The 24696-nt window shown below is 40.7% G+C and overlaps 1 protein-coding gene across 3 annotated transcripts in view; it reads right to left on the bottom strand.

Moving 5' to 3' along the window:
• The window catches only part of LOC121576547 (zinc finger CCCH domain-containing protein 13), a 48177-nt gene extending 27697 nt beyond the window's left edge, over positions 1-20480 (bottom strand). For all 3 annotated transcript variants that reach the window (XM_045223481.1, XM_045223482.1, XM_045223483.1), the window contains exons 1-2: positions 20143-20480; positions 2446-2508 (exon numbers count right to left, since the gene is read on the bottom strand). In XM_045223481.1, coding sequence (XP_045079416.1) covers positions 2446-2508; positions 20143-20191 — 112 coding nt within the window. In that variant the 5' untranslated portion in view covers positions 20192-20480. The remainder of the gene's footprint in view (positions 1-2445; positions 2509-20142) is intronic.
• Between the last annotated feature and the right edge of the window lie 4216 nt (positions 20481-24696).

Genomic DNA, 24696 nt, shown 5'->3' with positions numbered 1-24696 from the left:
CTTCTTTAAAATCAGCACAACAGTTTTCAGCTGTGCTAACATAATTGCAAAAGGGTTTTCCTTTTAAAATGATAAACTTGGATTAGCAAACACAACGTGCCATTGGAACAAAGGACTGATGGTTGCTGATAATGGGCCTCTGTACGCCTATGTAAATATTCCATTAAAAATCTGCCGTTTCCAGCTACAATAGCCATTTACAACATTAACAATGTCCACACTGTATTTCTGATCAATTTGATGTCATTTTAAAAATGGACCAAAAAATTGAAAAGAAGGACATTTCTAAGTGACCCCAAACATTTGAACGGTAGTGTATGTTTTTGCGCAATATTCCAAATGTCTGTCCCAACGTTCTGTTATTTTTCGTTTTTATGAGAGTTTATGTCCGCTTGTTCTCATGTTGTATTTTTGGTCTGGCCTCCTTCGTGTCTCTGTGCTGTGTGCACCTTCCCATTTACACCAGAGATCTGTATATAATGATGAGATGCATGTCTCTGCCCTAACAATGGGAGTCGTTGTCCCAAAGGCGGGAAGGCAAGCGACAAGCTTAGGTCCAAAATAAGCCCATAGAAACACCTTGGCCTTATTTTGGACAGACTTTAGCTTCACTCTTGCTTTACCACTTCCTCTATGATTTACACACAACCAAGCCCTCACCCTGCCTCTCACGCCAACAAGGTTGAGCGATCACATCTTCCTCTCTGACAAGCGGTTTCAACTTGCCATTTGCATTTGAGGTTTGGTCCAACATAATCGTTCATATGGACACCAACACACATTGAGACATTATTTTACTGTAATAGAGGAGTTAACTTTTTTAACGATACCCTTTTTAGGTCTCAACTACTCAAATTGCGCACAGAGCAGACACTACTAAAACAAGTATCAATTTACATTGATTCTGGCAAATTAATGCTCAGTGAGTCATGCAAGGCATTAGCGTACCACTAGCGGCATTTTAGCCAAAGACTTATACTAGCTGTCTAGTCTGTTTTATAAATGTGCAATAAGCATAATTATCATAACACAATTATATACGGAATTGGCAACTCGTTCTCATTCTGAGAAATAAGGTAGGCCACTTGATTTCAACATCTGAACAAAGTGGACAGGCTAACATGCTTTTCAAACAATTGAAGAAAAGCAGAATGGTGTTTTCATAACAATTCAACTGTTCAACTCTGTTAGCTAGTAAATATATCCAAGTTGGCTAAACTTGAAATATAAAGATTAGCTGGCTAATCACTAGCACATGGGCTTGAGAGATTGTTGATGAGACCTGTGTTCATTTTCTATAGCCTAATGCCTGCTACAAGAAGTTAGTCATTATTAGTGATTATGCATGGATCTAGTTAAGTTTGTAACTAAAATGGGCATTTTCATTTCCAGACTTGAAAGCCAGATCAGGGATTATTGCAAGAAATAAAGCAGGTTAAAACTATTTTGACAAAACAATTAATTATGAGTGGGTCTTATGGTTTAAAGAAAACATGTATTATTATATTTTTGTTGATACGCAATATATATATATATATATATATATATATATATATTGTACGTTTGAAAAAATAAAAATAAAAATCACTATATGATTTTTAGGCCATATCGCCCAGCCCTAACTCAAACACTCAGACAATAATTCATGCAGGGATACAAACACCACAGACAATCATAGAATCAGACAATCAAATCATAGAATCTCTAACATTTCCCTGATGACATCACCAATCCCTGCTAAACTGATTGTGCTGGCCTAACATCCACCCAGACTTGACCAGTCTGACAGAGAGAGACCAGACAGGACTGGTTTGTTGTCCTACTGCAGACGGGCATTAATAACATGATCCAGACACAGTGGGCAAATGCCCAGCCCGCTAACACCCACCACAGAACGAGTGTGCCATTGTTGTGGCTGCAGCCTAGCAGCTGTGTTTTACAGCTGCTTACTGCCTGCTACCACTGACGTTGAGATTTAGGGTGTCAGACATGACCGATATTCAGGGGAGAAAACGAGAGCATTGGTGTGTGTGGAACATTTGAATAGTCTGTATTCCCGTAAAGATAGCTAAATAGGTGCTTGGAATACTTGATATTAAATAGCCATATGCTGCAAAGGAAGCTCAATGTGCTTCTTCTAGACTGGAGGAGCAGCTTGCCTAAAATAGTTAGTGTTAATCTAGATAATGAGACTTCGATGGAGGGGGTTTACTGGGCATGAAGCTGACTGTCTGCATCCAGATTGAAAGGAAAATAAAGACCTAAATTCATTGGAACAGATCCCAGCCCAAAGTACTCAGCCTTTTCCAAAATAATTCAACGTAAGGTTTGTCGTCTTTTGACCTGGGAGCGATGCTTTGGGAACAGCCAAGACCACCTGAAACCATTAGGGATGGGAGAGTAAAGCGGACTCCAGGTCATCCTCAGGTGTGGAGGTATACTTACTTTCCTGCTCCTGGAGGTTATGGGCCAGGCAGTGGTCCTCCAGCACAGCAAAGTCCCGAACAACTGTAGACAGAGACAGGAGGTTAGGATATCCTTCTGAAGGTTATCTGTCAACTGTAAAATTAAAATAGGCAATACTACTCCACACTTCGGAAGTTACAGTTGAAGTCAGAAGTTTACATACACCTTAGCCAAATACATTTAAACTCAGTTTTTCACAATTCCTGACATTTAATCCTAGTAAAAATTCCCTGTCTTAGGTCAGTTAGGATCACCACTTTATTTTAAGAATGTGAAATGTCAGAATAATAGTAGAGAGAATTATTTAATTCAGCTTTTATTTCTTTCATCACATTCCCAGTGGGTCAGAAGTTTACATAAACTCAATTAGTATTTGGTAGTATTGCCTTTAAATTGTTTAACTTGGGTCAAACGTTTTGGGTAGCCTTCCACAAGCTTCCCACAATAAGTTGGGTGAATCTTGGCCCATTCCTCCTGACAGAGCTGGTGTAACTGAGTCAGGTTTGTAGGCCTCCTTGCTTGCACACGCTTTTTCAGTTCTGCCCACACATTTTCTATAGGATTGAGGTCAAGGCTTTGTGATGGCCACTCCAATACCTTGACTTTGTTGTCCTTAAGCCATTTTGCCACAACTTTGGAAGTATGCTTGGGGTCATTGTCCATTTGGAAGACCCATTTGGCAGAATTATTACAGAAAATTATAGAAAATTATGTCATGGCTTTAGAAGCTTCTGATAGGCTAATTGACATAATTTGACTCAATACTTATGTCATGCAATAAAATGCAAATTAATTACTTAAAAATCATACAATGTGATTTTCTGGATTTTTGTTTTAGATTCCGTCTCTCACAGTTGAAGTGTACCTATGATAAGAATTACAGACCTCTACATGCTTTGTAAGTAGGAAAACCTGCAAAATCAGCAGTGTATCAAATACTTGTTCTCTCCACTGTATATATAGATACACACATTTATTTATTTTTTTGCTCCTGAACTACTTCTACTCTCAACCTCTCCGATCATTTTCATGATGTCCATCCGGTTTGCTTCTATATGCCATATCTTTCTAACTGTGCTCTTTCCCAAAAGCTCCCAACATACAACCTATATACTTATTATGTACACAGTATGCTTACATTATTAGCCATCTTTGTTATTATTTGTTGTTATTTGTTATTAGTCCCATCGTTCAACTCTATTCAATACCTCCTATCTATCTCTTAACACAATCCATATAGGATTTCTATTTGCCATATATATTTCAACCGTACTGTGATGTTTTACAAAAGTTCTGAACCTTTCTATTCTCATTGCTTCTACAGATTGTGAATTAAAAATAAACATTTTTGCTAAAAGTATTATTATATTATTGATTGATTGACTATGACTTTTCAGATCACCCAGTAATGCAATCTGCAAGGTTAGCTCCAGGTAAATATTGCAATCCTTTAGCCATTCCTGGACCTGTGTCCAAAAACAAGCTACAAACGGACAGAACCAAAACATATGATCTAATGATTCTGTCTCTACGCAGCAAAATCTGCAGAGCTGGGAAGATTGTATGCCCCATATAAATAACATTCTATTGGTAGCAAGAATTTTATATAATAATTTAAATTGAAAGATTCTAATTTTTGAATCCGGTGTCGTTTTGCGTGTCAGTTCATAAACACTATGCCATGGGATCGGTACGTCAAAGATCTCTTCCCAACTATTTTGCAATCTATATGGGACGGCTGTCAATCCTTTGGTCCTTAAGTGAAACTGATATACTTTTATTAATCACAGTTTTCCTTAACCAATTATGTTCTTTAATGCAAGGCCGACAGACAAGTTCCTTACTTTCTCCCCCTTCCACTTTCCTCTTCCACTTTTGCGGTAAGGCTGCAATTATTTGGTTGTAATTTTGGGCAGAGCAGACATTTCCATATGTTTTTGTTAGCTGCATGTGCGTCATAACTCCACCAGTCCTACCGATGATATCATTTACGAAGATTATACCTTTTTTAAACATTCTGTCAAAAAATAAAGTTTTTTTGTCAATTAGTATATTTGAATTTAACCACAATATTTGTTGCATTATTTGTTCTGTCATTTCTGGATGATTAAATTGAAATTGCAACCAACTTTCTATGGCTTGTTTTAGAAATAGTGATATTTGGGAGATTATTTCCTTTTCAAATAACTGCAAATGAGTTGTTGTAATCTGAATAAAGGGAAAAAGGCCTTTCTTGAACATTGGGTGAGACAATCTTACTAATTTGCTTGAGAACCAGTTCGGATTTAAGTATAACTTTTGTATGACTGAAGCTTTTAGTGATAGGTCTAATGCTTTAATATTTAATAATTTCTGTCCTCCGAATTCATATTCATTATATAAATATGCCCTTTTAATTTTGTCTGGCTTGCCGTTCCAAATAAAATTGAATATTTTTTTCTCATATAATAAAAAAAAAAAACTGTTCGCTAGGCGTAGGCAAGACCATAAGCAAATAGGTAAACTGGGATAATACTAAAGAGTTAATCAGGGTGATTTTTCCACAAATTGACAGGTATTTTCCTTTCCATGGTAGTAAGATCTTATCTATTTTTGCTAACTTTCTATTAAAATGTATTGAAGTGAGATCATTTATTTCATTTGGGATATGTATTCCGAGTATATCCACATCACCATCAGACCATTTTATTGGTAAACTACATGGTAATGTAAAAATTGTATTTTTTAGTGATCCAATTCGTAATATAGTACATTTATCATAATTTGGTTGTAATCCAGAGAGGTTAGAAAATGTATCTAGATCCTCTATGAGGCTGTGGAGGGATTCTAGTTATGGATTTAAAAGAAAACATGAAATCATCAGCGTACAATGACACCTTTGTTTTTAAGCCCTGTATTTCTAATCCTCTGATATTATTATTGGATCTGATTTTAATAGCCACAACAAATAGATATGCCGATAGTGGACAACCTTGTTTCACTCCTCTTGACAGTTTAAAACTTTCTGAGAAATAGCCATTATTTACTATTTTACACCTAGGGTTACTATACATGATTTTGACCCATTTTATAAGAGATTCTCCAAAATGGAAATGCTCCAGGCATTTATATATAAACCCCAGTCGAACTTTATCAAATGCCTTTTCGAAGTCTGCTATGAATAGCAGGCCTGGTTTCCCACATTTTCCATAGTGTTCTATTGTTTCCAATACTTGCCTTATATTATCTCCAATGTATCTTCCATGTACAAAACCTGTCTGATTAGAATGAATAATATCCGACAATACCTTTTTAATTCTATGCGCTATACATTTTGCTAGGATTTTTGCATCACAACACTGAAGTGTAAGGGGCCTCCAATTTTGTAAATGGACTGGATCTTTATATTTTCCACTTGTATCCTGTTTCAGTAATAATGAGATCAGACCTTCTTCTTGAGTGTCAGATAATCTACCATTTACATAGGAGTGGTTAAAACATGCTAATAACGGTCCTCTTAGTATATCAAAAAAGGTTTGGTATACCTCGATTGGTATGCCATCCAACCCTGGAGTTTTCCCAGACTTAAAGTCTTTAATTGCATCCAGAAGTTCCTCCTCTGTAATTTCACCTTCACATGAGTCTTTTGTGGCTGTTAATTTGACATTATCAATAGAAAAAAAATCTCTACAATTAGCTTCTGTTAGAGGAGATGGAGGCGACTGAAAAGAAAACATATGCTTAAAGTACTTTGTTTCTTCCTTCAAAATATCATTTGGTGAATGATGGGTGACTCCGTCAATTGTAACCAGTTTCATTAAGTTATTTTTGGTAGCATTCCTATGTTGAAGATTAAAAAAGAATTTTGTGCATTTTTCCCCATATTCCATCCAGTTTGCTATATTTTTATAATATATTACACTTGATCTTTCTTGAATAAGTTTCTCCATTTCTTTTTGTTTTTCCTCTAATTTATTCTGAGCCTCTATGTTACAGTTTTTATTGCTATCTATCTGTTCTGTTAGGCTTTCTATTTCCTTTCTTAGTATAAGCTCTTTTGACCTAAATTGCTTTTGTTTTCGAGATGAGTACTGAATTGCATGGCCTCTAAAGGCCCATTTAAAACTGTCCCATACAATAAGGGGATTTGCTTATGTTATGTTGGAGAAAGTCAGTTATAAATGCCTTTGTTCTAATTATAAATAAATTATCATCCAATAGGCTTTGATTACATTTCCAATATCCTCGCCCACGTGGAAATTCAGTAAGAGTAATGTATATGCCTATTATATGATGGTCTGACCGCATTCTGTCCCCTATCAACACTTTTTTTACTTTTGGTGCCAACGAGAATGAGATAAGAAAGAAGTCAAGACGACTAGCTTGATTCAGTCTCCGCCATGTATATCTCACTAGATCAGTATATTTAAGCCTCCATATATCTACTACTTCTAATGTATCCATGACATTCACAATTTCCTTAAGAGCATGTGGGTGATTGTTTGTGGTGTGATTTCCTTTACGGTCCATTGAGCTATTTAAAACAGTATTATAATCCCCCACCATAATAATATTGTCTTGAGTTGCTTGCAGGCTTGATAATTCATTATATATATTGTCAAATAATTGTGGATCATCATTATTTGGTCCGTAAAGGTTAATGAGCCATATCTGTTTATGGTCCAATAACATATTTAAAATAATCCATCTACCTTGCGTATCTATTTGGACAATTTGCACATTCGGAATCGAAATTACTATTAATTAATATCATCACCCCTTTTGAATTTCTTTGCCCATGGGAGAAGTATATTCCCCCCCCCCCATTCTTTTTTCCACGCTACTTCATCTCGAATTGTTGAATGAGTTTCCTGTATACAATAGATATATTTCTTCTCTTTGAGCCATGTAAATATTGTTATTCTTTTGTTATCATCAGCTAAGCCATTACAATTATAACTGGCTATACTTATTTCACCATAATGAGATACAAGTTTCAAGTCTATTTATCATTATATATATATATATATATGTTTGTAAATTTACCAATAAAAAAATACCGTAATGATTGAGTGTCCATATAGCTGTACCGTGATATTTTCATTGCTACGGAGTAACCCTTCAATTGTTCTCCACTAATTCCCCCGCTAAAGCCCCTCCCCATCCCAAGTTGAGCCGTCATCCCAGTGATCAGCATCCCACCCACGTCCCTCCGCATCCCTAAGGCCCCGAGAGGCCAGGACCCATCCATCGAAAACAGCACACAGTGCCACCCACAAAACAGAAGCAGATTAACCGCCAAAAGCATTTCCAATGCTTTCACCTCTCTATATATATATATAACTATTTTTTTTAAATTATGCATATCCTATTTTCCATCATTATCAATTAATATGCGTAATAATGTCGGCAGTTCACGCGTAGGATTCTAACATATAACCCGGATTGCCATTGTATTACATTTAATTCATTGACAAGCAATTATTATCCTAGCAAATAATTCCCGTGGTTCATCCCATACCCCCCCACAACAGATGCCAGACAAGCACATACTCACATACTCAACCCCCCTCCTCCACAATCCACCATTAAATCAGATACTCAACGGCTGTTATATCCCAGAGCCCAACTCGAGAAATAACTTGATTTACGAGTGCACATACAGTTAAAGCTGATTGAGAAAGCATGCAGATTGAGCAGAAATTGATAACAATGTGAGATTTGATTAATCTACTTAATCTATGTCAAGTCCTAGGTGATGGAGATCAGATCCACCCTCTTCACCTGAGACACAAACACTCTGATCCCCTGTTGTAACCATTTTCCCAAGCATCTCCATGCGGTCAGACCTTTGATTATTTTGTGCCACCTGGGCCACAATGATAAACCCCCTCTCTGATTGTCCGAGTGTGACCCCCTCCCCATGGGTTACTGCAGCCAGTGTTGCCAGCACTGCCACTACCTGGGTGGGCGTACCCCACCGGAATCCCCACCGGCTAGGTAAAAGGTCGTCAAGGTTCTCATTAGCAGCTTTAAGAATTTCCTTGTATATTATTCTCTCCCATCAGGGGGCTCTGGCTTTGTAGGGCCAACCCTGCCAGGCAGGCTCAGAATCTTGAGGGGGCGGTGCTGCTCAAGTAGGTCTCTGACCGCATTTATTTATCTGTTTAGGCTGCATATTCACAGCAGGTCCATAAAAGAGATGGGAACTTCTCTTTGGTGTATGGGTCGCTCAGGTGGGTGTCCAGGTTATAGGTTTAGGGATTTTTCCATCATGATAGGACAATGAAAAATTAGATTAGATGTATACTATATTTAAAAATGTATATCCCTCATCTACACAAAATTGAAAGCTCTCTCACTACCCCTGCTCATAGACCCCCGGTCGGCTTTGGGATATGCAACCATTTCCCCTCTCACTCACTTAACGCCGCACCTTTTCAAACACAAAAATGCACACCACATGGTTGACTGCGGAAGAAAAGGGCCGAGCGTGCAAACGCACCCGCATCCACATCTGCCGCAAAGGGGAAAGGACGCCAGAGAGAACACAGGACCAACCACAACAACCATCCACCAAAACAACAACCTCCCGCCAAAAAAAACATGTTCTAATTATTTGTATTTAAATATGTATTATTCTGCTTGTTATATCGTTTTATCCTTTTATAAAATACTATACTTACTATAAATGTTATTTAATATTACAATCCCTATCATTGCTAGTATCAGGTGCTCCAATATTTGACTCCTCTATTACAACTTTTAGAATAGCCATGGAGTAGTCTTTGTGTCTCTGAACATTTGGTTGTCAATATATAATTTATCCACCACTAGTGCAACACGTTTCCCTTTTAATCTGTTTTCCTTGAAGATTTGATACAGAACTTTGCGCCTTTCTACAATCTCCCTCGGGAACTGATCATTCATGCCTATTTTCGTACCAGCAAGTCTTTTCCTAGGCTTTTCACCATAGCTTTATCCTTAAAAAAAGCAAATTTGGCAACGATTGGGCGCTCATATTTCTGTCCTCTTTTTCCGAAACGATGTACACGTTCGAGTTGGATTTTATCGACAGCCTCGAGTGGGATTTGTAGCGCTGTATGCAGGAAGTCCTTCATAATATTATCGGTTATTTCTCCCTCCTTTTCCTGAATACCCGTAAGTACAAGATTTTCCCACATCGATCTAGTTTGGATGTCTAGTAAGGCTTCTCTCAGATGGTTGTTCTGCTTTTTTAGTTCCCTAACGTCCGTTTCCATTTTAGAGACTGTCACTTTTAATTCTTTGGTTTCTTTCTCCATTACCAAAGCTTTTTCGTCACTCATTTGAAGACTCGCTTTCAACTCTTTACTGACCAATTCTAATATGCCCAATTTGTCATTTATCGACTTCAACAGGTCGCTTTCCACACTTACCATACCCAGTGGTGAAAAGCATATATCATCTGTATCAGTCGATGAGTCGCGTTTCCTTTTGGGGATTGGCTCTCCACGCTTGTCTTCAGTCATATTTGGGTGTTGCGTGTTGTTGTAATATTTGTCGATATATTTCTCTAGCCTTATGATCTGTTTTGTGTTATTATCCAGATTGAATTATATTAACTGCGAATATATGAAATGCTAATATTTAGTCTTTTGAATATTATGTTTTTATCTTGAGGTGTTTTGTACCGATTTCTACTAAATACGCCATCTATGTCTATGTTGTTGCGATATTATGTCTGTGTCACAGCTATGTCTGTTGTTGCGATATGGCTGAAGTTCTTATGGAAACACAGACCAAAAGGCCTGTTGAGAAGCTGTTTTTGTTGGTGCTGTATGAACTCAGCTTGATAACCATTGTTCCATGTTACGAGACATTGTGCACACCACCTACACATGATGTTCTAATACAGCACTGATAACAACAGATACGCCCCGATCAAGGGCAGGAAATGAACTTGAACAGAGCACCAAAAGCCCAACCAACAAGGGTTTTGTAACCCTAATAACACAAGCTCCCCAATTTAACCTTGCGTACTAATCTTACACTTTGCACTGACGGTGGCTATTGGGGCTGAACTACAGCATCAATTGGAGCAATGGCAAGGCCGTTGTAACAATATCAGGCCCACAGAGGGGGAAGTCCATGACCTGCTTGGTAGTCAAAAGGACGATTGCTGCACTAACAAGCCATCGCTGTCTAATACCTGTTCAGAGAGCTATAAGACAAAGGAGAAGCTGAACCAGCCCATGTCTCAAATAGGGCCCCTAAAAGAAGAGCCTGTATTTTAAAATCGCTCTGTAAATAAAGAGAAAAGCATGAACTGAAACTGGGCTTGAGCAAGCGAACCTGTTCTTTCATGGTGAAATCAGCTAGGCTAAATAAAGATTGATGATTTTACTCTGTTGGCAGCGGCAAGTTTTTTTTTTGAACAATCAACAACAGTTTTGCTCATTTAGAATTAGGCTAGGCCACATCGTTTTCTGGACTGTGTATAGGCCTACCTAGATCAAGCCTACGCTTGCTGTGGTAAATCTACATTTTAGAAAGGTAGAAAAGCACACGGACAGTAATAAGTTATTAAGTCTAAGAACTGAAAAGGCACAACAGCATGGCCAAGTCAGAAGAGTTTGCTATAATGAGCCTTCTTAGTCAGAATAGCAAAGCTCTTTATTTGCTGTATCTGGCACATGTTGGGCCACTTCTGACACCACATTAACTTTTGCTGAGGACATGCAAACCTTTTAATTAGTTTATGGGGAAGAGGAGGGAGGCAGCAGCTTCAAAACAGGCAGCACAACACTGTTAAAAAGCATTCAGAATGCCAGACGGAGACTAAGCAGATGCGAAGTGGCAAAGTGCCAAAGCTTAAGACCAATCAGATCAAGAGAACAAGAAGAATCACATGAGCAGAAATGACAGACAGAAGAGTGGAACTCATGGAAGGAATCTGAAAGTCTGTCTGTGATGATGGACGTCTCTGGCAGTTAGCACTGTAGGTTTTCCCTTAGGTATCACTTGAACAAGAACTGAACCAACAGTCATCATGCAAGCTAGCGTTAACAGTAGTGCTGACGTGATATTCATATGATAACCAGCATTATTTGCATAATCTTCATCACTTAAGGGGATCAACCAGATTGTATAGGCTAACCCTAATCTAGGGCTGGCACAATTAGCGTATAAGCGACGGTTATGGATGAAGACAGTCATGAAAATATAATAACCGTCATAACCGTAAAAATAAATAAAAGCCGTCAGCTTTAACAAGGTGATGAAACTTTGTTGCCCCTTGCTAAAACAAGCAAACGATGAATAGAATGGGCTTGGAACCTCTAAACCTGGCTGGTAAACTCATGGGTACACTCGCAATGGCTGCCTGGTACTGTGATGCAATAATTTCCATGGTATTTTGGAATGTTCTATCAACTGATGCGGAATGTTCATTCAAATGTGTCATTTAGCAGACGCTCTTATCCAGAGCGACTTACAGTATATATATATATATTTTTTTTTCATACTGGCCCCCCGTGGGAATCGAACCCACAACCCCCCCAAATGATGCTAACTGATGTGGCTCATGCAATGGAATGTATTTTTTGTAATGTCAGTTGAGTTGACTCAATAAATCACAGCACAGATTGAAGGGTACACTTTCTGATTTTACTTCCTGACATGGGTACACTCAAAATGGATGCCAGTTCACCTATTATGCAATCATTGACTTGAATGGAGACACCCTTTTGATTCATTGTTATTTCTATGGGGTACACTTCCGGCTTTTACTTCCTGCTTTGCTCCTAGGTTGAATATGACAAAGGTTAAGACAACGGGATTTAAATATACCATAACTCTTTGCAACAATGGGACCAACTATGCTAATTAACGATGCCGGTCCCAGATTTGTAACAAAGTTGTCTTAACCTGTATATTTTCGACCTAGCTTTGCTCGTATGGGCAAAAGTTCACCCATTATGCCCTCATTGACGTGGATGGGGACGTCCTTTCTATTCGTTCTACTTCTATGGCAGCACATGCAGTCAGGAGCGGATGAAATTAGATTTTTTTTTTGCTTTTTGAACGGTTATTACGGAGACCTCAGTCATTTGGCTGGCCAATTACCGTCACCCAAAATTCCATTACCTTCACAGCCCTACCCTAATCACAAAAAGCCGGTCATAGCAAACAAACCATAATAGGCATTAGCCTACTGTACGTATGGGCCAATTGGCTACAGGGAACTAAGTTCTAGTGCATTTCTCATAAACCTGTATGCACCACAACCCATCTCAATCAGTTGACACCCAACAAGAAAATGATTATTCGAAAAGACATGCCAATGTCTTTTTGCATTTAACTCCATCAGTCCAACAAAGCAGATACACTTGTGTAGAGCCCTGTAGCCGTAGGGGCTGTTTTCATCTAGAACATGCTCAAGGTGAGCAACACCGGTAATGTTTGCTGAAGAACATTCAAAATGGCTTCTGTTTCATAGGCTGGATAAACTGTACTTAAGCCTCTTCTGTTTAACTGGAATGGAATCAATCTGGAAGTGCTATTAAGTGAATTTGCTATTACTGGCGCAAAACTGTGGTGGACATTTTAGTGGAGGATACAAAAAAAGCTGTGATTATAAATAAGTAATTAACCATGTACCTACAGTGAGGAAAAAAAGTATTTGATCCCCTGCTGATTTTGTACGTTTGCCCACTGACAAAGACATGATCAGTCTATAATTTTAATGGAAGGTTTATTTGAACAGTGAGAGACAGAATAACAACAACAAAATCCAGAAAAACGCATGTCAAAAATTTTATAAATTGATTTGCATTTTAATGAGGGAAATAAGTATTTGACCCCTCTGCAAAACATGACTTAGTACTTGGTGGCAAAACCCTTCACAGAGGTCAGACTTTTCTTGTAGTTGGCCACCAGGTTTGCACACATCTCAGGAGGGATTTTGTCCCACTCCTCTTTGCAGATCTTCTCCAAGTCATTAAAGGTTTCGAGCCTGACGTTTGGCAACTCGAAACTTCAGCTCTCTCCACAGATTTTCTATGGGATTAAGGTCTGGAGACTGGCTAGGCCACTCCAGGACCTTAATGTGCTTCTTCTTGAGCCACTCCTTTGTTGCCTTGGCTGTGTATTTTGGGTCATTGTCATGCTGGAATACCCATCCATGACCCATTTTCAATGCACTGGCTGAGGGAAGGAGGTTCTCACCCAAGATTTGACGGAACATGGCACCATCCATCGTCCCTTTGATGCGGTGAAGTTGTCCTGTCCCCTTAGCAGAAAAACACCCCCAAAGCATAATGTTTCCACCTCCATGTTTGACAGTGGGGATGGTGTTCTTGGGGTCATAGGCAGCATTCCTCCTCCTCCAAACACGGCGAGTTGAGTTGATGCCAAAGAGCTCCATTTTGGTCTCATCTGACCACAACACTTTTACCCAGTTCTCCTCTGAATCATTCAGATGTTCATTGGCAAACTTCAGACGGGCATGTATATGTGCTTTCTTGAGCAGGGGGACCTTGCGGGCGCTGCAGAATTTCAGTCCTTCAGGGCGTAGTGTGTTACCAATTGTTTTCTTGGTGACTATGGTCCCAGCTGCCTTGAGATCATTGACAAGATCCTCCGTGTAGTTCTGGGCTGATTCCTCACCGTTCTCATGATCATTGCAACTCCACGAGGTGAGATCTTGCATGGAGCCCCAGGCTGAGGGATTTGACAGTTATTTTGTGTTTCTTTCATTTGCGAATAATCGCACCAACTGTTGTCACCTTCTCACCAAGCTGCTTGGCGATGGTCTTGTAGCCCATTCCAGCCTTGTGTAGGTCTACAATATTGTCCTCGACATCCTTGGAGAGCTCTTTGGTCTTGGCCATAGTGGAGAGTTTTGAATCTGATTGATTGATTGCTTCTGTGGACAGGTGTCTTTTATACAGGTAACAAGCTGAGATTAGGAGCACTCCTTTTAAGAGTGTGCTCCAAATCTCAGCTCGTTACCTGTATAAAAGACACCTGGGAGCCAGAAATCTTTCTGATTGAGAGGGGGTCAAATACTTATTTCCCTCATTAAAATGCAAATCAATTTATAAAAACATTTACATGCGTTTTTCTGGATCTTTTTGTTGTTATTCTGTCTCTCACTGTTCAAATAAACCTACCATTAAAATTATAGACTGATCATTTCTTTGTCAGTGGGCAAACGTACAAAATCAGCAGGGGATCAAATACTTTTTTCCCCCTCACTGTATCTGTTACTGGCAGTGTGTGGCTAACGTCTAGCCTAATTTGACTACCATATCAGATGCTTATTTCGAATAATATTCAAATAGCCCTACCAATCTCGGGGACATAGGGCCATCTTTAGGCTATGTCAACTTGATTATCCCACTGACCATTTAGGCCTACATTTGACTATTTCTCCTCCCTCTCTCTCTCTGCTACTCGAAAGCATTTTAGCGAGCCTGCCACAGTTCAACCTCACACAGCAAGGCAAGCCACAATCTGTTCAGAGATGACCTCATCCATATCATACATAATTAATGACAAAAGCAGCAGTCCACAAACTGTGCAGCAGTATTTCTCAAATCACTGTGTGTGTCAGCTGCTGTAGTGCAATGTGAAGACAACCCAGAGCCTCTATGATTAATGGAAAGCCCCATAGTGAATCAAACTCCCCTGACATGTCACTGCTGGGCAGGGCAGCTCCACTGGGGTTAATAGATAATGGGCCGAATGGGGGGGTTAGATAGATGGCTGTGTCTTAGTGAGAGAGGATGAACTAGGTACCGTTCCATAAAACCCCCACCCCAGGCAGGCTCACATAAGCTTTGATTAACACTGACCTCATTTCAACCATATGCCTAATCTCTTATATCGAACAAAACCCCCAGGAGATTCAATCTAGCACTGACTTAGCCTACTGAACATTGTTATTTCTCCATTAAATGTGCCTCAATGTCTAGTCAATGTTTCATTGCATGGCCCTCTACTGTATCAGGCATGGATCAAGGACAAAGGACAAAGCAAAATGACTGTCTACCATGAAACGTGCTGAGGTTGCACGCCTAGGAATAGGCCTAGATCAGGCCTGGAATAAATAACTTTTGGACGCAACAGTGTGGGTTAACCGAGGCTAGCAATAAGTTCTTATTTTCCCTGTGAATATAAATCCTTTTGTCATTTGTAAGCAGAAAGAAATTAACAAATAGTGGGGGAACCATCTCAAACAACCATATGTATCACTTGGATGGTTCTCTGGAGACAGCCGCAGAGCAATGGAAAGGCACGTTCTCCCATCGTGCTCTCTTCCAGACCAGCATGTCAAATGTTCCATGCAGCTGTTTCCCAATCGCAGGAAGAGACAGTGCGTTCCACATCACCAATCCGAACAGATTGAAAGCATACAGAGGAACAGGATATTTGAAGGAGATATCCAAACAAAGGGATTGTTTTAAGTGTGATATGGTCCGTCTGTATTGTCCACTCATATCTCAACAGCTGTTACAGTGAGGGAAAAAAGTATTTGATCCCCTGCTGATTTTGTGCGTTTGCCCACTGACAAATAAGTGATCAGTCTATAATTTTAATGGTAGGTTTATTTGAACAGTGAGACAGAGAATAACAACAAAAATATCCAGAAAAACACATGTCAAAAATGTTATAAATTGACTTGCATTTTAAATGAGGCAAATAAGTATTTGACCCCTCTGCAAAACATGACTTAGTACTTGGTGGCAAAACCCTTGTTGGCAATCACAGAGGTCAGACGTTTCTTGTAGTTGGCCACCAGGTTTGCACACATCTCAGGAGGGATTTTGTTCCACTCCTCTTTGCAGATCTTCTCCAAGTCATTAAGGTTTCGAGCCTGACATTTGGCAACTCAAACCTTCAGCTCCCTCCACAGATTTTCTATGGGATTAAGGTCTGGAGACTGGCTAGGCCACTCCAGGACCTTAATGTGCTTCTTCTTGAGCCACTCCTTTGTTTCCTTGGCCGTGTGTTTTCGGTCATTGTCATGCTGGAATACCATCCACGACCCATTTTCAATGCACTGGCTGAGGGAAGGAGGTTCTCACCCAAGATTTGACAGTACATGGCCCCGTCCATCGTCCCTTTGATGCGGTGAAGTTGTCCTGTCCCCTTAGCAGAAAGACCCCGCCAAAGCATAATGTTTCCACCTCCATGTTTGACGGTGGGGATGGTGTTCTTGGGGTCATATGCAGCATTCCTCCTACTCCAAACACGGCGAGTTGAGTTGATGCCAAAGAGCTCCATTTTGGTCTCATCTGACCACAACACTTTTACCCAGTTCTCCTCTGAATCATTCAGGTGTTCATTGGCAAACTTCAGATGGGCATGTATATGTGCTTTCTTGAGCAGGGGGACCTTGCGGGCGCTGCAGGATTTCAGTCCTTCACGGCGTAGTGTGTTACCAATTGTTGTCTTGGTGACTATGGTCCCAGCTGCCTTGAGATAATTGACAAGATCCTCCTGTGTAGTTCTGGGCTGATTCCTCACAGTTCTCATGATCATTGCAACTCCACGAGGTGAGATCTTGCATGGAGCCCCAGGCCGAGGGAGATTGACAGTTATTTTGTGTTTCTTCCATTTGCGAATAATCGCACCAACTGTTGTCACCTTCTCACCAAGCTGCTTGGCGATGGTCTTGTAGCCCATTCCAGCCTAGTGTAGGTCTACAATATTGTCCTCGACATCCTTGGAGAGCTCTTTGGTCTTGGCCATGGTGGAGCGTTTGGAATCTGATTGATTGATTGCTTCTGTGGACAGGTGTCTTTTATACAGGTAACAAGCTGAGATTAGGAGCACTCCCTTTATGAGTGTTCTCCTAATCTCAGCTCGTTCCCTGTGTAAAAGACACCTGGGAGCCAGAAATCTTTCTGATTGAGAGGAGGTCAAATACTCATTTCCCTCATTAAAATGCATATCAATTTATAACATTTTTGACATGCGTTTTTCTGGATTTTTTGTTGTTGTTATTCTGTCTCTCACTGTTCAAATAAACCTACCATTAAAATTATAGACTGATCATGTCTTTGTCAGTGGGCAAACGTACAAAATCAGCAGGGGATCAAATACTTTTTTCCATCACTGTATGTGCTATTGTTTTGGAGAAGAATTAGGGCTGGCCAATCTCCACCACTCTTCAAATTCTGAATAACATTTTGTTGTGGCCCAAAACTAAATCACCTTTAGCTAGGCCATTTTGAGGAAACCTTTAATTGTGAGTAAAGGAAATTAGTTTGGGAATGTTTTGCACACTAACATTGCATATTTTTGTCTACATAACTAGGTGGGACAACATAGCACTGTCCAACAATCTGTATATTCATCTGTCAAGGGAACAAGGACTGTGTGCTCAGAACAGGTGGGGAGAAACGTCAAGACTGTTTCAAGGACAGCTTTTTTCCATCTACGTAACATTGCAAAAATCAGAAATTTTCTGTCCAAAAATGATGCAGAAAAATTAATCCATGCATTTGTTACTTCTAGATTAGACTACTGCAATGCTCTATTTTCCGGCTACCCGGATAAAGCACTAAATAAACTTCAGTTAGTGCTAAATACGGCTGCTAGAATCCTGACTAGAACCAAGAAATTTGATCATATTACTCCAGTGCTAGCTTCCCTACACTGGCTTCCTGTTAAGGCAAGGGCTGATTTCAAGGTTTTACTGTTAACCTATAAAGCGTTACATGGGCTTGCTCCTACCTATCTTTCCGAGTTGGTCCTGCCGTACATACCAATACGTACGCTACGGTCACAAGACGCAGGCCTCCTAATTGTCCCTAGAATTTCTAAGCAAACAGCGGGAGGCAGGGCTTTCTCCTATAGATCTCCATTTTTATGGAACAGTCTGCCTACCCATGTGAGAGACGCAGACTCGGTCTCAACCTTTAAGTCTTTACTGAAGACTTATCTCTTCAGTAGGTCATATGATTGAGTGTAGTCTGGCCCAGGAGTGTGAAGGTGAACGGAAAGGCTGGAGCAACGAACAGCCCTTGCTGTCTCTGCCGGGCCGGTTCCCCTCTCCACTGGGGTTCTCTGCCTCTAACCCTGTTGCAGGGGCTGAGTCACTGGCTTGCTGGTGCTCTTTCATGCCGTCCCTGGGAGGGGTGCGTCACTTGAGTGGGTTGAGTTACTGACGTGATCTTCCTGTCTGGGTTGGCGCCCCCCTTGGTTTGTGCTGTGGTGGAGACCTCTGTGGGCTATACTCGGCCTTGTCTCAGGATTGTAAGTTGGTGGTTGGGGATATCCCTCTAGTGGTGCGGGGGCTGTGCTTTGGCGGAGTGGGTGGGGTTATATCCTTCCTGTTTGGCCCTGTCCGGGGTTTCTTCGGATGGGGCCACAGTGTCTCCGGACCGCTCCTGTCTCAGCCTCCAGTATTTATGCTGCAGTAGTTTATGTGTCGGGGGGCTGGGGTTAGTTGGTTATACCTGGAGTACTTCTCCTGTCTTATCCAGTGTCCTGTGTGAATTTAAGTATGCTCTCTCTAATTCTCTCGTTCTCTCTTTCTCTCTGAGAACCTGAGCCCTAGGACCATACGTCAGGACTACCGGGCATGATGACACCTTGCTGTCCCCAGTCCGCCTGGCCTTGCTGCTATTCCAGTTTCAACTGTTCTGCCTGCGGCTACGAAACCCCTACCTGTCCCAGACCTGCTGTTTTCAACTCTAAATGATCGGCTATGAAAAGCCAACTGAGAGACCTGAGCCCTAGGACCATACGTCGGGACTACCGGCCGTGGTGACTCCTTGCTGTCCCCAGTCCGCCTGGCCTTGCTGCTATTCCAGTTTAAACTGTTCTGCCTGCGGTTATGGAACCCCTACCTGTCCCAGACCTGCTGTTTTAAACTCTAATGATCGGCTATGAAAAGCCAACAGATTTATTCCTGATTATTATTTGACCATGCTTGTCACTTATGAACATTTTTGAACATCTTGGCATGGTTCTGTTATAACCTCCACCCGGCACAGCCAGAAGAGGACTGGCCACCCCTCATAGCCTGGTTCCTCTCTAGGTTTCTTCCTAGGTTTTGCCTTTCTAGGGAGTTTTTCCTAGCCACCGTGCTTCTACACCTGCATTACTAGCTGTTTGGGGTTTTAGGCTGGGTTTCTGTACAGCACTTCGAGATATTAGCTGATGTAAGAAGGGCTATATAAAATAAAATTGATTGAAATTGATTCTCTTTAGATGTCCAGACGGCATTCCTGGAGAGATTGAGGGACAGCATCTGGCTCAACCACTTGACATGCAAACCACCAGAATGCCCTTGAATACAATAACTAGTTAGCCAGGGGAAAGCAGACTGTTTGCAGTAAAAGTCGACACTCCATTGCCACCTCTACAGACCAGAGACAGCTAGCTACGTTAGCTGCCAGACAGTTAAAAACTCGCACAATCACTCCAAATTCCAGAATCACGTGTGAATGCATTTGTCCCCAGTTAGCTAACCAGCAAAAACATGAAAGCCAGATAGCTAACGTTACACTGGGTCACTGTTAAGTAAATTGGCTAGCTTGCTATTTGACAAAACAAACATATATGAAGCATATAGGATGCAGGCACTTGACACCTAAAATGTGAAAAAGAACCACTTGTCAGACAGGTGTAAACAAGCAAGGCTAGCTCTAGCTACAGTTTATCTAGCTGGCTGCTAAGTAGCTACCTAGCAAACCTTACCTTCTTTTACTCCAGGCAGTTTGTTCTGATCGATGCTAAATTCAGCCATGTTGTCAGCGAGGTGTCAAAGCCGTTCACGTTGAATTACGATTTCCCGAAGGTTACAGTACCGGAATCTGATTTATAGTTTTTTGTCATAAACCCAATTGATGATTCCAGTACTGGTACGGGTGTCCCTTTGATTAGTTTCGGTAGTTAACTAGCCGCCTCGAAACCTCGCTTCGCCAGTCCGATTCTTGTGGGCATCTCTTTCACAGACCCTCCCACTATTTCTTCCTCCTCCTCCTTTGCAGCTGTGGATTTCATTAGCTAGCTTTTTGGCTAGTTTGCTGGCTAGCTTCAAGGCCAGCTACGGGATGCAGGGCGGGTCATATCATTCACTGCTGAATATGTGAGGAATGAAAGACGATAGAGGAGATTAGGCTATTTATCTATGTAAAAACTAAACAGAAAGTGAAAGTGTAACATCAACATAAAAACATGTCCTGATTTGCACACGACATAGTTGTAATCACTTGGGTTTTTACCTAACAATACCTAATTAGTAATGAATAAGATAGTTGTTGACAATTTTGAGAACCATCTCCAGTCCCAGCAAATTGCATTTCAATCAGTTTTCAAAATGAATTGTTTGATTTAAATCTTCACTGGGGAGGACACGGACACACACGCACGGTTTCTGATAGCATATGTCACAATATTCCATTCTGCATGGATGTCACAGTTGCTTCCCCTGTTAAATGCAGGACCAAATTACACAAGCATAATAATTATCAAAGCCCTGGCTGTCTAAAAGTTACACTGTGTGAGAATGATTGTGACAGATGAGGCCAATTAAGTGTTTTAGTTTATTGGCAGTTCAATCAATTATGCTATTACCAGATAACCATAATGCACCACCATAGCATAAAGCTAATGGTCTTTGAGTGTTCCTTGTTTTTTATTTTATTTTATGAACCTTTATTTTGACAGAGAGGTCTCTTTTACAGAAGAGCCCTTAAATTACAAAGAATATACATATCGATACACTATGAAAAGCAAAACATAGATACAAAACACATTCATAGAAAACAAACGCATTTAAATCAGCTGTCTGAATAGACGAACCAAATCTTCACATTTTTGATTTTGAGATTATTCCACAAGTAAGGTGCAAAAAAACTAAAAGCAGATTTACCTAAATCAGTGGAGATGGAACGGATCTCCGGAGTTAGCCATCCCTGAGACCGGGTCTGGTAACTCGTACATCTATAGGTTAACAATTAAGTAAGGTACTGCAAATGTTTGTGCAAGGCTTTCTAAACAATAAGAGTGCAATGCATCAATCCATGAGACTTCAAAGAGGGCCAGCCTACTTTCTGATACAGAATGTAGTGATGTGTAAAAATGTAAATGTGCACTGAACATGTCGCCCATAATAAAGCGGTAGTGATAAACTGCGTCCAATGGCTTCAGTACAGTGGCAGCTGCGTTCTTATAGAATGTTGACTGAATGATTTGTTTTCTTCTATTTAATGAAAGGCATGACCTATTCCTATACAGGAAGCACATTTTGAATTCTTAACTTCTTAACTAAATCATCAATATGGTTTTTGAAAGATAGCTTTTCGTCAATCCAGATGCCCAGATATTTATAAACAGGGACACGATCAATGTGTGCACCATCCAATGTACATAATGCATACTGTAAATCATCAGATACATTTTAAAGTGTTTTGGAAAATAACATATGCTTGGTTTTTACCTGCATTAAGTACCAATTTCAGTTCAACAAAGGCTTTCTGCAAAGCAATAAAGGCCGATTGTAGCTTTGAAAGCGCTTGGTCAACCGTGGGGGCAATAGCATGCATAACAGTATCCTCTGCATACAGGTGTATGTAAAACATTTTTTGCAGATGTCAGTGGGCCTTCACTTTTGAATGGCACTGACCTCTTCACATATTGATTGATCAAATGAGTTACTGCTCCTCCTCCTCCTGCACACACGCAGCCACCTTAGATAACTCATGTTACTGCTCCTCCTACACACACATAGCCACTCATGTTGGTGCTCCTCATCCTGCACACACACAGCCACCTTATAAATCAATACATGGAGATGCAGAGCTCCTGGAGTTCATGGTATGAACCAGACTGACAGATTGGAAACACTGCTTGGTAGTCTTGATCTCTCTGTTCTCTAAACAAGGTCATCAAATGGATTGTCAAATCACTTATCATCCCAACAAAATGAAAAGATAAGCCATGTCATTCTAAATAGACACCGGCTGGAATGCGGTTTTAACCAATCAGTATCCAGGATTAGACCCACCCGTTGTATAAATCTAAATAGACATTCACTATAGAGATAACACTCCAAGTATATCAGATATGACTCTCATATAAGAACAATTTGTCAGGCCAATCTGTCAAACCAGTAACGTCTGCTTTGACAACATTATAGAACGTAATCTGTTGAATGTTTCAAGCAGACCACCATAGTCCCTGTGCCCAAGAACACCAAGGTCACCTGCCTAAATGACTACCGACCCATAGCACTCACGTCTGTAGCCATGAAGTTTGCCGACAACACAACAGTGGTAGGCCTGATCACCGACAACGATGAGACAGCCTATAGGGAGAAGGTCAGAGACCTGGCAGTGTGGTGCCAGGACAACAATCTCTCCCTCAACGTGATCAAGACAAAGGAGATGATCGTGGACTACAGGAAAAGGAGAGCCGATCACGCCCCATTCTCATCGACAGGGCTGTAGTGAAGAAGGTCGAGAGCTTCAAGTTCCTTGGTGTCCACATCACCAACAAACTATCATGGTCCAAGCATTTCACGGTAAGGTCTACGTCTGTTTTATTCGGCGCATGTGACAAATACAATTTGATTTGAATGATTCCAGAAGAGCATCGTACAGAGGAACACACAGTGTCTAGGAATGTTGTCCTCTGCAATGTGAGTCATGCCTGGAGATCCATCAAGATATTGATTATATTTTCAACAAAATGACTGAACTCCTTCACAAGATGCAATATCATTCACTGTGGCTCACTCAACCAAGTTCTCTACGTCCTCAAGTTCCAAAATCCGTATCATAAGGAGATGGATATGTGATGGATTTCTGGATGAAAGACACGACTAGCCATCAATAACTTCCTCAGCGGAAGACACAAGGCGTCAATGAAATAGCAGCCAATAAGCTTTATGAGGGAAACAAGCCAAACACAATGAGTGCCAGACACTTAATTTAACTAAAACTACCGTACATAAATACAGCAGCCATTACACTGACACAGGCATTGAGTCGTGAATTCCGGATGCAACAGACAGGCCAGGGTCGCGTGGTTTGACCTCGTGATGGATGTTCAATCAGCTCCACATTGGTGCTGATGCTCAGACCTGGAGCCAAGACTGAAGAGCTCATCTCCGGGCATGGTGCACTTTATAGGGACAGAATCAATTCCCTTCTCATACTCTTACCCCTGTCCAAGATTCTCCCTCTACATTCTTAAGGAGCTCATTCATATAGAAGTAAAGGACTGAACGTGCCAGGAACATCTGACTGTCCACTCCCGTAAATAATAGGTGATTGACAACTTCCTCACTCTGCTGGCTTTGTATCTGTCACGTTGATGAAGGGCCTCTGGCCCCAGATCCAGATCGTCATATTTCTGTCAGCCCAACCTGGTCTCTGAGTATTTTTGTATTATTCTGTACGTACAGCCGAGACACTCCATTTAGTATGATATGTTAGGTTTCGTATGGTATGTATTTAATTTGTGGATGTCCATCACCCATTTCGTATGATATGTTACGAATTACAATTCATATTATAGGTTACGAGTTAGCAAAACGTACAATATGTTAGGAATTTGCAAAATGTACACTGTGTTACGAATTTGCAAAACACATGATATGTTATGAACTCTAGCTAGCTGGCTAATGTTAGCTAGGCTAGGGGTTAAGGTTAGTGTTAAGGTTAGCTAAAAGGGTTAAGGTTTATTTATTTGTTATTTTTATTTAACCTTCATTTAACTAGGCAAGTCAGTTAAGAACAAATTCTTATTTACAATGATGGCCAAACCCGGACGACGCTGGGCCAATTTTGCGCCGCCCTATGGTTAGGGGAAGGGTTAGCTAAATGGATTTAGGTTAGGGTTAGGGGAAGGGTTAACTAATATGCTAAGTAGTTGCAAAGTAGCTAAAAAGTAGAAAGTAGTTGAAAAGTTGCTAAAATGCTGAAGTTGTCTGTAATGAGATTTGAACTCACAACCTTTGGGTTGCTAGACAGTCGCTGTATATGCCCACCCATCCATCATACTTTTGTTTTTGCCTTTAGTAACAATCTGTCTTATGTAACCATACCAAACATAACATATCATACTAATTTGAGTGTCCCCGATTTACATTTACTATCTTACATCTAGTCTATGAGACCAGGCTGGTCAGACACTACAACATCCCTCTTGCAAAGGACAGTGGTCCATAGACGAAATTCACGGTGACTACCTATTGATTGAGTGCACCGGGGGCTGAGCCCCCGTCTCCTCCTTCCACGTCAGAGA

The sequence above is a fragment of the Coregonus clupeaformis genome, chromosome 11 (genome assembly GCF_020615455.1).
Source record: "Coregonus clupeaformis isolate EN_2021a chromosome 11, ASM2061545v1, whole genome shotgun sequence".
In the NCBI taxonomy this organism is placed as follows: domain Eukaryota; kingdom Metazoa; phylum Chordata; class Actinopteri; order Salmoniformes; family Salmonidae; genus Coregonus; species Coregonus clupeaformis.
Note: the sequence above shows the minus strand (reverse complement) of the source record. Positions and strands in the feature narration are given on the sequence as shown.